Raw genomic sequence first — 13,887 nt, 5'->3', positions numbered from 1 at the left:
TGATTGAATCAGAAGTTGTGCGTGCTCAACAGTTTTGGTTGATTAAGTTCAAAATTTTAAAATTCTAATTTTTTTACATCTGTTTTTTTTTTTCTACTATACATACAGCACTGTCTGCTTTATACACACAAGGTCGTGTAACTTTAACCTCATTTTGCACCCACTTTCCTCTTCTTGACCATTTTGGTAATATCAACACCATTTTCTTCATCTTTAGCCTTTTTTTTTGTCTTTACCTCAAACTTTTTCAATTGCTCATCTCTTTCCTTTTTACCCAATGCCCACAACTCATCCCTTTTGGCAATAAACTCAGCATCATCTTTGGATCTACCTTCAAGCCATTCAAGTAATTTGATTTCCTCTCCATATACTTCATCATTGTCTCCCACTGGAGTCTCCAACACAATAGGTATGCCATGTAGTCTCTCGCAATTAGCAATTGCCCTAAACACTTCAAGTCCAAGAAAACCTTGACCTAGTTTCTGATGCAAATCACGATTGGCTCCTAGTGGCGCTTTTGAGTCATTTAAATGAATAGCACTGAGATACTTAGCACCAATAATCTCATCAAATTGTTTGAGAAAGTCATTCCATTTGTCTTCATCGGTAATGTCATACCCGGCAGCAAAAGAATGACATGTATCTAAGCACACCCCAACTCGTGATTTATCATTAACCATATCAATCACTTCACGTATATCTTTCAAATCCGACCCAATAAGGTTTCCATGACCAGCCATATTTTCAATAACAATTTTTACAAACTTGGTGTCTTTGATGGCTTTATTTATGTTGTTTGCCAATTGCTTCAATGCTTGTTTTCGATCACCATCTAAACTTGAACCCGGATGGAAATTATATAGTCCAATATTCAACTGCTCACATCGTTTCAAATCATCAAGAAATGAGTCATATGCTTTAGCTTCCTTTTCAGGATCAGGATTAGCTAGATTGATAAAATACGAACCATGAGGTAACACATCTGTTCTTGGGTCATAGTTGTATTGTTTGCACAATTCAGCAAATTTAGCAATATCATCTGATTTCAATGCTGGTGATACCCATTTACGTGGTGATTTCAAAAACAAGGCAAAACTATTACCGCCAATATGCATTGAATTTGTAACTGCTTTGTAAATGCCGCCTGACATACCGACATGAGCCCCAAATTTAAATTTACTATTGAGATTTCGGTCATAGGCAAATGGTTTATCAACTTTGACTTTAGGTGCTTTCCTGTGAGTAAGCTATGTTAGTTAAATTCGGATGCGAACGATTGTTTCAAGCAAATACATACACTTTCGGTGGCATTGTGTGTGTGTGTGTATGGGTGTGGGAGGGTATAGTTGGCAAAGACGATGACTTTTCCACTTATTTCAAACCGCGTTTGAATCTATGCAGTGAGAAGAGTCAAATAATGTGAAATTGCAAATGAAAGGAAAAAAAAGAAAATTTTCGAATCCACAGTTTGATGAAGAGATAAGCACAAACAAACACACACACGTATTTTATACATTCCCCCTCAATGTCTGCCATTACCAATACAAGGATATCTGTCCTTCGATACATCACTGCATTCTTTGTCCCCGATGCAAGTCTACATTCACGACAGAAATGGATCCTAGGTCTTATCAATTTATCAGCAGTTGTTATACTATGGGTATCATCAAGCTTCCTAGTAAATGCCATTGTTGAAGACGATTCGTATCGGAAACCATTTTTCATCACTTGGATAAACACCAGTTGCTTTAGTTTTTACATTATCCCTTATCTCAAGTTTAAGAAAATGACATTGCGTCAATTTATCAACAAGTTTACTAATGAGTACAAATATCATCAGATACCGAGTAAAGATGGAGATGGATTGATTAGGAGCTATGGATCAGATGAGGATTTAAACACTGTTGTTGCTACTCAAGTTGAACCGGAACCTGGACGACTGGGAAGTTTGACTTGTGTTGAATCAATTGGTGACGAAGTGGTTGATAACTCATTAGATATAAACATTTACGATACTTTTAAATTGGCAATTCAGTTTATTATCCTCTGGTACTCGGCAAACTTGGTGACCAATGCTTCATTATCATATACATCAGTTGCATCACAAACCATACTATCATCAACATCATCATTTTTCACATTAATCATTGGATATCTTGTATCAGTAGAGAGTATAAATCAGAATAAGATTATGGGTATCTTGCTCAGTTTCTCGGGAGTTTTGATTGTGACTAAAGCGGATACATCGGAAAACAACCCAAACAAAGACTTGCATCCAGGACCATCGTCAGCAATGTGGATATTATGGGGCAATTTACTCGCATTATCAGGTGCCTTGATTTATGGAATTTATACAATCTTGTTGAAGTTTAAAACATCAATCCCCAATTCACACAAGGAACGTAATTTAAATACTCATTTGTTTTTTGGGTTTGTCGGATTGATTTGCTTTTTGGGACTATGGCCAATCCTCATAATCTTGCATTTTACTAAAGTTGAGACGTGGTCATTACCATCATCGAGGGAAGTATGGACTTGTCTTGTGTTAAATGCGGTGATTACATTTATTAGTGATTTTTGTTGGTGTAATGCTGTACTTCTAACTAGTCCCTTGACCGTTACTGTGGGATTATCAATGGCTATTCCATTAGCTATGGTTGGTGATTGGATTTTAAAAGAGTTTCAATTGAATTTATTGTATGTGTTTGGTGCGGCGATTGTTACTACTGGGTTTTTGATTATAAATAAGGATGAAGAGGAGGAGTTTGTCGTTGATGAATAGAGGTACCTCCTAGATAAACAAATCGCGGAACAACAATTATACAATCAATATTTATTTCATATTAGAAAATGTAGCCTGCCATGTTTACAATGGTACATAGCTCGACTGATTCGACTTGGGCCATCCGCTTTGTATAGAGCTATCATAATGTACATTTATCATCGAGCTTATCTTTGTTCACTTCAATCTAACTAAATTCTCGGCAATGAAATGAGAATCGCACCGTTTTGATACAACATTTATAACAAACAACATTGAACTTGCATGAGGAGGACATCAGTACTACCATCATCACTATGGGCTGTCATATCAATTAGCTCACTACTACCACTGCTTCTCTACCCTCAAGCGATTTTAGCCCACGATAACGACCAACTCATAAATGACATCCACAATGCAGATTTATCTCATCTACAGGGCCATCGAGACTACTACGCCATATTAATCTTCACATCATCAAACCCTGTGCATGATTGTAAACCTTGTGAACAAGTAATTCCAATGGTTGAACAAGTTTCCACTACGTATTTGGCAAAGTATGCATCCTCCTTAATTTCTATGCGATTTTTCAATATCGATTTGAATGATAGATCCAATGCTGCCATTTTTAGAAAGTTGAAGATGGATGATATACCTCACGTATGGTTAGTGCCACCAAGTAGTAGTGACTATAGTGGACTGGGGGTCAATGAAGATGGTACAATTGAGCATATTTTTGATAGTCCGCATTTAGAGTATCCTTTGAGAAAAGCATCTCTTGAGAGACAGGTGGCTGAGTTTGCGAAGTTTTTAAGTGAAGTATTGATGATTGACTTGCATGTTGACGATGCAGTAGGTCCAAACGCCGATGGTGTGCAGAGCTCATTGAGTACATTTGCAAAGACATTTATCATTACATTTACAACCGTTGTATTGATCAAAAAGAAGGGTCCCAGTTTTATATCAAACACGCCGAAAAGAGCCATTATGTGCTATTTTGCAATCACGGTCATACTTTTATGTATTGGAGGATCTCAATTTTCAATACAACGTCAATCACCATTCATTGCTAAAGATGATGCCACTGGGAAATTGGTTTTCATAAGTGAAGCAAGTGTACATTATCAATATGCAATTGAAATTTTCATTGTTGCTGCAAACTATGCATCGTTGGCGGCATCAGTTGTAATTTTGATCAAATTGGGTAGTTATAAAGTGACAGAATCGAGTAAAATTAGAGATGAAAATTTACGAGTGTGGCTGATTATTTTGGTGTCGTTGGTGATTTATTGTTTGTATAGCTGTCTTACTAGTATTGTGTTGAAGAAGGATCCGGGGTATCCTTATTCATTGACAAAGATGTTTTAAATAGAGGTAAATGCATGAAGAATATAGTTTTGATGTTTATGATAGACGCGGTTCATTTTAATTGTTTGTTTACGCGCAATTTTATAAAAATGTGCACATTCACTTTTCTTCTCTGAGATCATTAGATATGACAACCGCCAAAAGACCCTTGATCACTGACTACTTCTCACAAGTTGAAACTGCTACCAAGAAGAGCAAGTCTACAGATAAATTGGATACTGATAAAACTTTAAAAGTGACAGATGAAGCCAAACTGATGAAGAATCATGCATCGACAAAGGACACCTCAGTTCACCCCCACGAGCTTACATCTTTTAACAAACAGGAGTGGATAAACAGTTTAACTCCAGAACAAAAAGATCTCTTACAATTAGAAATTGATACATTACACATATCATGGTTATCAGTGCTTTACAAAGAACTAACCAAACCATATTTCCTAAACTTGAAAAGATTTCTCCACTCACAACAACAACAGGGTAAAACCATATTTCCCAAACCACAGGATATCTACTCGTGGTCCAATTTGACTCCATTACCTAAAGTCAAATGTCTCATTCTTGGCCAGGACCCCTATCATAACCACAACCAAGCCCATGGTTTAGCATTTTCAGTATTGGAACCAACGAGACCACCACCTTCACTAGTCAATATCTACAAGACATTATCCATTGATTATCCCGATACATTTAAAGTACCAGACTATAAGGAATTGTCCAAATCGGGTAAACCAGGTGGTGGCAATTTGACCAAATGGGCAACAGATGGTGGTGTATTGATGCTTAATGCTGTCTTGACAGTTGAGGCACATAAAGCCAATAGTCACGCAAATAGGGGATGGGAGCAATTTACCGAACAAGTGATTCGAGTTGCATTGGAGTATCATCAGAAGCACAAGAGTGGGTTTGTTATAATGGCATGGGGATCACCAGCTCAAAAGAGATTGAAACCATTTGAGAAGATATTAGCAGGTGGTGGTGGTGGTGACAAAAAGGATGGTGGTGACGGTAGACAGTTTCTAGTGTTGAAGACAGTCCATCCATCGCCCTTATCGGCACATCGGGGATTTTTCAACCTGCAGGTATTTAAGATATGTAACGAATGGTTACAAAAGCACAATAGAGATGTAATAGATTGGAGCGTAAGCTGAAGTTGAGAGTATCCGATCAATGTGTGGATAGTTACATTTTTTTTTTCTTACTAAATATTGTTGGTATAGAGGACGGTGTCGTGAATCTGAGTTTTGCGACACAGTCGTTTTTTTACGACATGCACACCCAAATACATTAGAGATCGATATACAACCCCCATACAAAATATATTTACATTTTTATAGCACACACTCCCCCCACCCATGCTAATTCGGCTATTTAGGAAGCTGTTTTTGGATTAAAGTTGCCAGTTTTATATTCACACACATAAATTTTTTCTCTTGACACTACTTGGGTAGTCTTTCTTGGGAATCACCCTCGGGCAATATAGTAGATACGCGTGTAACTTTGGTATAAATTCTTTTAAACATTGGAAGAATATTTGTGGGTGGTGGTCTTCTCGTTTTTTTGCAACCTTCAAAATAAGAAAGAGAGACGCATATCAAACAAAACAAACGAATACACAAAATAGAGAGACAAAGAAAAAACCTTCAATGATTTCCAAAATCCAAAGTCAAACATAGAAAAAATTTTAACTTGATACCAGTGTTGTTCGTTGCTATCATAATAGAGATTTAGAACACTACATCAATCAATCAAATCTACACTCTCACAGTATGACTACTAGAAATAGTCTGATATCACATACTATATCAAATGAAGAACCTACAGAAACGCCAGATGAAAGACAAAAGAGATTCCTTTTAGAAGTTGATGCTAAACACGCATATGCTAATGACAAGGATGATGCAACCAAAAGATTCCAGTACTTGCTTGGATTGAGTGCTATATTTAGAAAGTTTATTGATCTAAATGCATCAAAAGATCCAGAGTTTAAGAAAAGAGTTAGAGAAATCGATAGTAAACTGTCATTTAAAGAATCAACCAAAAAGAAGAAAAAGACAAATAGCAGACGTCGGAAAACTGAAAAGGAGGAAGATGCAGAGTTGCTACAAGATGAAGAACATCAGGATGATGAAGAAAATCAACATACCGTGTTTACAGAATCACCATCATATGTCAAAGAAGGTACATTGAGAGAATACCAAATACAAGGTTTAAACTGGTTAATATCACTATACGAGAATAGATTAAGTGGAATTTTGGCTGATGAAATGGGGTTGGGTAAGACATTACAAACGATTTCATTTTTGGGATATCTTCGATATGTCAAGCACATTGATGGACCATTTATTATCATTGTACCCAAATCAACATTGGACAATTGGAGAAGAGAGTTTGCCAAATGGACGCCAGACGTCAATGTTGTTGTTTTACAAGGAGACAAAGAATTGAGAGCAAATATCATCAAGGATAGATTGTACACTGCTGATTTTGATGTATTGATTACTTCATTTGAAATGGTTTTAAGAGAAAAAAGTGCACTCAAGAAATTCAAATGGGAATACATTGTTGTTGATGAAGCGCATCGTATCAAGAATGAACAAAGCTCTCTTTCACAGATCATTCGGTTGTTCTACTCCAGAAATAGACTATTGATCACGGGTACTCCTTTACAAAATAACCTTCATGAACTTTGGGCATTACTCAATTTCCTACTACCCGATGTGTTTGGAGACTCTGAACAATTTGACGATACATTTGATCAACAAAATAACGACCTAGATGAGAAGGCAAAAGCTGAAGAGCAAGACAAAGTTATTCAAGAATTGCATCAATTATTGAGTCCCTTTTTACTTCGTCGTGTCAAATCAGATGTGGAAAAATCATTATTACCGAAAATCGAAACTAATGTATACACTGGTATGACGGATATGCAAGTATCTTGGTACAAAAACTTGTTGGAAAAGGATATAGATGCAGTTAATGGAGTTGTTGGTAAAAGAGAGGGGAAAACAAGACTTTTAAACATTGTTATGCAATTGAGAAAATGTTGTAACCATCCATATTTGTTTGATGGAGCCGAACCTGGTCCTCCATACACCACCGATGAGCATTTGATTTACAACTCAGGGAAAATGATTATTTTGGACAAGATGTTGAAGAAATTTAAACAAGAAGGCAGTCGTGTATTGATTTTTTCACAAATGTCTCGAGTTTTGGATATACTTGAGGATTATTGTTATTTTCGAGAATACGAATATTGTCGTATTGATGGGTCAACTGCTCACGAAGACCGTATTGAGGCAATTGACGAATACAATGCACCTGATTCTGACAAGTTTATCTTTTTATTGACAACTAGAGCTGGTGGGTTGGGTATCAATTTGACTTCGGCTGATGTTGTTATTCTTTATGATTCTGATTGGAACCCACAAGCTGATCTTCAAGCCATGGATAGAGCTCATAGAATTGGACAAAAGAAGCAAGTTAAAGTGTATCGATTTGTTACTGAAAATGCCATTGAGGAAAAAGTGTTGGAACGAGCAGCACAAAAATTGCGATTGGATCAATTGGTTATACAACAAGGAAGACAAGCCAATGCCGGAACTAATGTCGGTAGTTCAAAAGATGATCTTATCGAAATGATTCAGCATGGTGCACAAAAAGTTTTTGAGGAACAAAAGAGTACTGTTGTTGATGATGATATTGAATCGATTTTGGCTAGAGGTGCAGAAAAGACCAAAATGATGAATGAGAAATTTAACAAGTTGGGATTGGAAGATTTACAAAATTTCACATCTGATGGGTCAGCTTATCAATGGAATGGACAAGATTTCACCAAGAAGGAAAACTCGGGAAACCTCGGATTCAATTGGATCAATCCATCAAAGAGGGTGAGAAAAGAACAAACTTATTCCGTTGACAATTATTACAAAGATGTATTGAAACAACCAATCACCGTAAAGGAAAAGCCACAAAAGCAAACCATCATCAAACCAAAAGCTCCCAAGGCCTACACTTTTCAGGATCATCAGTTTGTACCTGCTGGACTAGAAGAGTTGTTGGAACGAGAACAACTCAATTTCAAAAAAGAGACCAATTTCCAATATACTGTTGATGATTTTGGTGATTCTGATGAAGAGTTTCTCGTTGATGAGGACAAAGATGAGCTAAGTCGTGAAGACAAGTGTAAAATAGAACAAGAAAAAATCAACAATGTTGAACCATTGACCGAGGAAGAAATCAATCTCAAGGATAAATTATTAAATGAAAGTTTCCATACTTGGTCACGACGCGATTTCACAAATTTCATTCACGCAACCGCAAAATACGGACGTGATGCATACGCTCAAATCGCCAAGGCCATGGGCAACAAGACTAAAACTGAAATCAAACGATATGCCACCAAATTTTGGAACTCATACACTCAAATTGATGGATACGAAAAATACATTTCTCAAATTGAAGCTCAGGAGAAAAAACGTGAGAAATTGCTCAATCAACAACGATTACTCGCAGCCAAGATTGAAAATTTGATTGATCCTTGGGAAGATTTACCCATTGTTTACCCGCCAAACAATTCGAAACGAATTTATTCCAAAACTGAAGACAAGTTTTTACTCAATTGCGTTTACAAATTCGGTATAAATGATGAACGATTAAATGACAAGATTAAACATGAGATTGCCAACTCGGATGTTTTTAAATTTGATTGGTTTATTCAATCGCGTACAAGTCAGGAGATTGGCCGGAGGGTTAATACCTTGCTTTTGGCAATAACACGGGAGATGGAACGGCCGGCCATGATGAATAGCTCCACCAAGAGGCGGAAATTGATGAATGGTGCTGCTAGTGGTGGTGGTGGTGGTGGTTCATCGAATGCTAGTTCGAGAGTGGGGTCAGTTGAACCTAGTGTGGGGCCAATGTCTGACAAGGCGATGCTGGAAACGCCAGCAAAGTAAAAATGACGAGGACGATTTTATTTTTATTTTTATTTTTCAAATATACATAGTGATACATTGTAACTTTTTGTAGGTTGTAAATATAGTAAAGGCACAGAGGAGAAGGTGTTAGCGTCCAGAGTGGCTTCAGCCTCATTGTTTATCATTTTCAGGTTCAGAATTGTGATCCGTTGGTGGTGTCAGCTCACCTCCATTTGCGTTGCCATCACCATCGCCATCACCATCGCCATCACCATCACCAATGCCACGTACACTCTCGCTTCCATCATCTTCATCAACTTCATCACTTGCAACAATCGCACCAACTTTGGTGGCAGTGGCATTAACGCCCCCGCTCTCAATTGCTGCTGGACTCGAAGATTTCGACAACATGCCACCCGCTTGCAACAACAATCCTCCCAAAAACTCATCTCTACCCAAATACTCGGGTCTAATCGTCTCCTCCACCGTTGAGATATAGTACGGCACTTTATTTGCTGTCCAACTAACCGACATGATATCACTCATTTCATGTTTCTCCACGGAAAAGAAATCAAATGCTGTGTCAAAAGTGGCTCTGTACCGAGGACTAATAAAATTTCTCAAACTGATAATCTTGGTGCCTGGCTTTATACCATAGAGCAATTTCCCCACCACATTATTCAATTCGCCATCAAATAAATAGTTATTGATTATAAGCACATCAGAAGCAAGACAATCTTGACGTACTTGTTCATTATTGACAAATGATTGTTTCAATGCAAACCTCAAATTCAATGGTGATAATCCAAACACTGCCAAATGCTTTTGAACTAAATTTGCTTGCAATGTAGTTAGTTTCGAAGCATGGTCCATAATTTCACATCCGCCTGAACAACAAGCTCCAAACTCCAATGCTGCTTGTAATGTAGTGTTTCCAACACCTGATCCCAAGTCGTAGAATTTTTGCGTTGGTTTCAATTGCACCTTTTCCAAAACTTCACTTGTGAATGATGGCAACAATTCTCCATAGACTTCAGCAGTAAATGCTTTGTAGGAACGCAATTTCCTTGAATCAGTGGAAACGACGCGAGAGTAAACACGAACGAGGATTTGTTGGATTGCGTATCGAGATAATGAAGTCTTTTTCCGTAATCGTTTATAAAAATCGGAATTGTATTGAGATGGTTTGATGCATTTTTGTTGTGATTGGTTCTCTTGTGGTGGGGACTTGGATTGTGGTGGTTCAATCTTGCCAATGGAAATGTCGGCATCTTCATCATCTTCAATAATTTCAACTGCACCTTGAACCGGTTCGTAAACAGGACTAATCGATTCGATACAAATCTCATTATAAAACATTTCCAAGTTTAAGTCTTCATTGCGAACTTGCCTGATTTCCAATTCATTGAGTAATGACCTTGCACCAGCATTGATGTCTTGTCCATCTTTAGCAATCTCGGCAACTGCCGCGTCATTGGGTGACAATTCCAACATCAACATGTTCCAAGTATCGATAACGTAAATAAATTCACTAAAATCATTAGCTTCAATCGCCAGTTCCAACTTGTGACACAATTCATTTATATAGTTTTTGATCAACAGGGAGTGGTCAAAATATAATGCATAATGAATCATAAATACCTTGATTATTTCATGCACCGGGTCCAATTCATTATCCTTTGGCTCAGCAAGCACAAACAGTTCACAGTGTTGTGGGTACAACAAGAATCGAATCTTGACGCTATTAGCATAATTTATGCTGGCGTCTCGATTGGTTGCAGTAGCTGGCACGGTTGAATATTGAGGAAACGAGATTGGCATATCACGATAGTATTTTCTATGCGAGCCAACAACATCAGCAGCAAGCTCATCATCGTATAAAATTGTGTCGTCATTGGTTGTCATGGCTTGCTTTGCTGTTTCACCATCTTGTAAATGTCTAAATTTCACATCCGGCAAAATAACATCCTCCTCTTGGTCATAGACGGATGCAAAAAACAAATGGCGACCATTCAAGGGCACCAATGTATCTGCATTAATGTCTGGTGGGTCAAACGGACTGATGTGATCTTCTTCTTCCTCTGGTTGAGATTCTGGCTCCACACTGCGTAAATCGAAATCACTAAACTCATCATACTCATCATCAAAACTACGTCTACCTTTCTTGTTTAGTTTTCTTTTCTTCCTTGATGATGATTGTTTTGATTTTTTCTGCAATGCCCTTTTTAATCTAGCTTCTTCTTTTAATTTCCTTTGCAATTCCCTCTTTTGAGCTTGACGAGCTCTAGTTTTCAATTTTACTTCAACAACTGGGGAGAAGATAACTGTTTGAGTACGTTTCCGCTTAGCGCCATCTTGAACTTTTTGTCTATCACCAGTCACCGTTTGAAAATATTCAGCACTTTCATTCAATTGCTTAATGAGATTGAGATTTATTAGTGGAGATGGATCTTTCTTTGGAAAGGCATCCGGATTAGCTAATCTCCTGGCCATGGCCAATTCTCGCAAGCGTCTCCTCTCAGCTTTCTTTCTTTCCTTCGCTTCCAACACTGCTTTAGCTCTAGCAGCTGCAATTTCCGGATCGACTTTATGCTTGGGAGCTGGATGAATCTTACTTGCTCGTTGTCCCAATTCTTCGAGTTTATCAAAATCGACATCACTGCCCGCACTCCTCCTCGTGCTCCTTCTAGATGAGCCAGTTCCAAGACATGCCATACCAGCTTCATACAACAATCGTTCCTCTTGAGTTTTAAAAGTGACTTTCCTCAGGCTGGCATAAGCAATCTCCTTGTATTTTGAATCAACAAAAGATTTCGATCTCAATGGGTAATCTGAATATATCTTCTCAACTACAACGCCACGACGCACTTGCTCGGTCATTAAGCTCTTTTCACCAAGCGTCAACATATTCTCAACAAAATCTGGATGATTTGCAATAAGGGTGCATATCTCTTTGATCTCGTAGTTTGGGAATGAGTATGTCAAATTCGTGCTTGTGAGGTCAACCTCAATACAATCGCGCAACTTCTCCTCCTCCTTGGGCTCAGAGTCAGATTGCTTGCTGGGTTTTTTGGCTTTTTCACTTTTTGGCACAGACAAAATTTTCGTTGAGTTTTTAGAAGAGCCACTTGATTTGGGAGCACCATAATTATATCGCTTTTTTAGCTCCCATAGCTTTGCTTTAAGTCCAGCTTCATTTCTCTTTGGAAACAATGCCAACAAGCGGTCCCAGCCTTGTTTTTTGTCAATCTTTTCCTCCCACAACAAAGCCTCGTCCTCTGCTGTCCATTTTTTTCCCACCAAACTTTCTTTTGCAGGTGGATTGTGTATTCTATTAGATGATACTCGTGAGAACTTGGTCGTCGTTCTTGCTTCTCTGTTTGATGAGCCACTAATATGTGCTTGTTTTTTCATTGATCGTGGAAGAATGCGGTAGAATCTAGTTTGGCATGCGCTCATTTTGCGATGATTGAAATGCGGGTAGATTTGACTCCATGCAAGTTTTCGTTCTGTTTTTAGTTCCCATAATAAATCATCCTCTTCTTTGGTCCAAGGTAAGGAGCTCAGTTCTTGTTCCTTGTCTTCAAGTTCCTCCTCCAAGTTGGACTCTTGAGTGTTAACATTAGGCGGGCCCTGGTTAATTCTATGCTCACATGCACATACCGAACGCTGATTTAGAAATGGTAAAATGTCGTCCCAGTCCAATCCTTGTTTTATTCTTTTAGTCCATAAGATCTTGTCCTCTTTTGGCGTCCATTTCGGCTGTACCCATTTCTTGCGATGTACCAAAACGGCAGGATCCGCGCTCTCTGGCTCAATATCTAATGGTGGAGTAGGCAAATTTGTTTTTTTAACATCAGAATCGAAATTTGATTTTGAACAAATCTTTTCAATTGTTGCATTGTCCATGCCTGTTTCTCTTAGTCTTGTGATGACAGTTTGGACTTTATCTTGAGTCAGCGAGTTTATTTTTATGTCTGGTACGGGATTATCATTATGATGTAGTAGTTGATAGGCAATTACTTTTCTTTGCACCAATTGATTTGCTGTCTCATCTTCACCATTAGTCTGTAGAATCTCTTGACACGTTTGCATCACCTTACTCCGAGATGCTTCTGGGTGATTAGATATAATTTCACTTAGTGGTTGATCCAGACAGACTAGCTCTTTTATTCTATCTGATGGTGTCGACTTGGAAGTTTCCATGGTTGTAGAATTTGATTCAAATTTTGGTCGATTGTATTTAGTGTTGTTGTTATTAACCACTTCTTCTTCTTCTTCTACTGCTGTAGTTGAACTTTCTTTACCAAGCCAGGAAGCAAACCAGCCCTTCATTCATTGATTTCAGATACTCGAATCAAAAGGCTTTTGTTGGATTTTTAATCTATTCAAACTTTCTAGATCTTGGTTGCCAAAAAATTGAAAAATACCAAATTCGAGAATGCGACAAATGAGATTAATGATTGTGGTGGCTTTATCAAACCTTCAGATAAATTGATTTGGGCGCTTCTTATTATGATCTTGGTATTTGGGATTCCTGAACCAAATCTATCTTTTCTAAATTTAAATGTATCGACTTTAAAGAAGTAAAGTAGTCTGTGGAAAAACAGAATTGTATAAATCACAGTTCTTTTTTTGTTTGTTATGGTTTTAGAGGAGCAAAGTGTAATAGAGGTGGAAGTGTTATGTAATACATTATGTAATCTACACATACACATACAATTACCAAAAACAAATACACAAGGACGCGTTTTGTATACTTGAACAGGTATATTGTGGAAAGAACCATAAGGTTTTGTATCTCCTTACTATACTATTGATCTTTGCTGGTGTTGTGTTT

At 37.8% G+C, this 13,887-nt stretch overlaps 6 protein-coding genes across 6 annotated transcripts; 4 read left to right on the top strand and 2 right to left on the bottom strand. All coding sequences in view use genetic code 12, as the record gives it.

The window, feature by feature from the left end:
- Positions 1 to 149: 149 nt before the first annotated feature.
- Positions 150 to 1,311, bottom strand: APN1 (DNA-(apurinic or apyrimidinic site) lyase; the record flags this gene model as incomplete). The annotated part of the gene is made up of 2 exons (XM_036811380.1): positions 150 to 1,236; positions 1,298 to 1,311. 2 exons carry the CDS (start codon positions 1,309 to 1,311, stop codon positions 150 to 152), a joined length of 1,101 nt encoding a protein of 366 aa, XP_036667822.1.
- A 214-nt stretch (positions 1,312 to 1,525) lies between these two features.
- Positions 1,526 to 2,782, top strand: CPAR2_404630 (uncharacterized protein; the record flags this gene model as incomplete). Its single annotated transcript, XM_036811378.1, has 1 exon — positions 1,526 to 2,782. The coding sequence occupies one exon, from the start codon at positions 1,526 to 1,528 to the stop codon at positions 2,780 to 2,782; it is 1,257 nt and encodes a 418-aa protein (XP_036667821.1).
- A 264-nt stretch (positions 2,783 to 3,046) lies between these two features.
- Positions 3,047 to 4,129, top strand: CPAR2_404620 (dolichyl-diphosphooligosaccharide--protein glycotransferase; the record flags this gene model as incomplete). Its single annotated transcript, XM_036811377.1, has 1 exon — positions 3,047 to 4,129. One exon carries the CDS (start codon positions 3,047 to 3,049, stop codon positions 4,127 to 4,129), a length of 1,083 nt encoding a protein of 360 aa, XP_036667820.1.
- A 127-nt stretch (positions 4,130 to 4,256) lies between these two features.
- Positions 4,257 to 5,279, top strand: CPAR2_404610 (uracil-DNA glycosylase; the record flags this gene model as incomplete). The annotated part of the gene is made up of 1 exon (XM_036811376.1): positions 4,257 to 5,279. The coding sequence occupies one exon, from the start codon at positions 4,257 to 4,259 to the stop codon at positions 5,277 to 5,279; it is 1,023 nt and encodes a 340-aa protein (XP_036667819.1).
- A 618-nt stretch (positions 5,280 to 5,897) lies between these two features.
- Positions 5,898 to 9,086, top strand: ISW2 (DNA translocase; the record flags this gene model as incomplete). Its single annotated transcript, XM_036811375.1, has 1 exon — positions 5,898 to 9,086. The coding sequence occupies one exon, from the start codon at positions 5,898 to 5,900 to the stop codon at positions 9,084 to 9,086; it is 3,189 nt and encodes a 1,062-aa protein (XP_036667818.1).
- Positions 9,087 to 9,218: 132 nt separating this feature from the next.
- Positions 9,219 to 13,382, bottom strand: DOT1 (histone methyltransferase; the record flags this gene model as incomplete). Its single annotated transcript, XM_036811374.1, has 1 exon — positions 9,219 to 13,382. One exon carries the CDS (start codon positions 13,380 to 13,382, stop codon positions 9,219 to 9,221), a length of 4,164 nt encoding a protein of 1,387 aa, XP_036667817.1.
- Between the last annotated feature and the right edge of the window lie 505 nt (positions 13,383 to 13,887).

Source organism: Candida parapsilosis, contig 006372 (assembly GCF_000182765.1).
Source record: "Candida parapsilosis strain CDC317 annotated contig 006372".
Taxonomy (NCBI): Eukaryota; Fungi; Ascomycota; class Pichiomycetes; order Serinales; family Debaryomycetaceae; genus Lodderomyces; species Lodderomyces parapsilosis.
The sequence above is the reverse complement of the archived record's forward strand: the minus strand, read 5'-3'. Positions and strand labels throughout refer to the sequence as shown.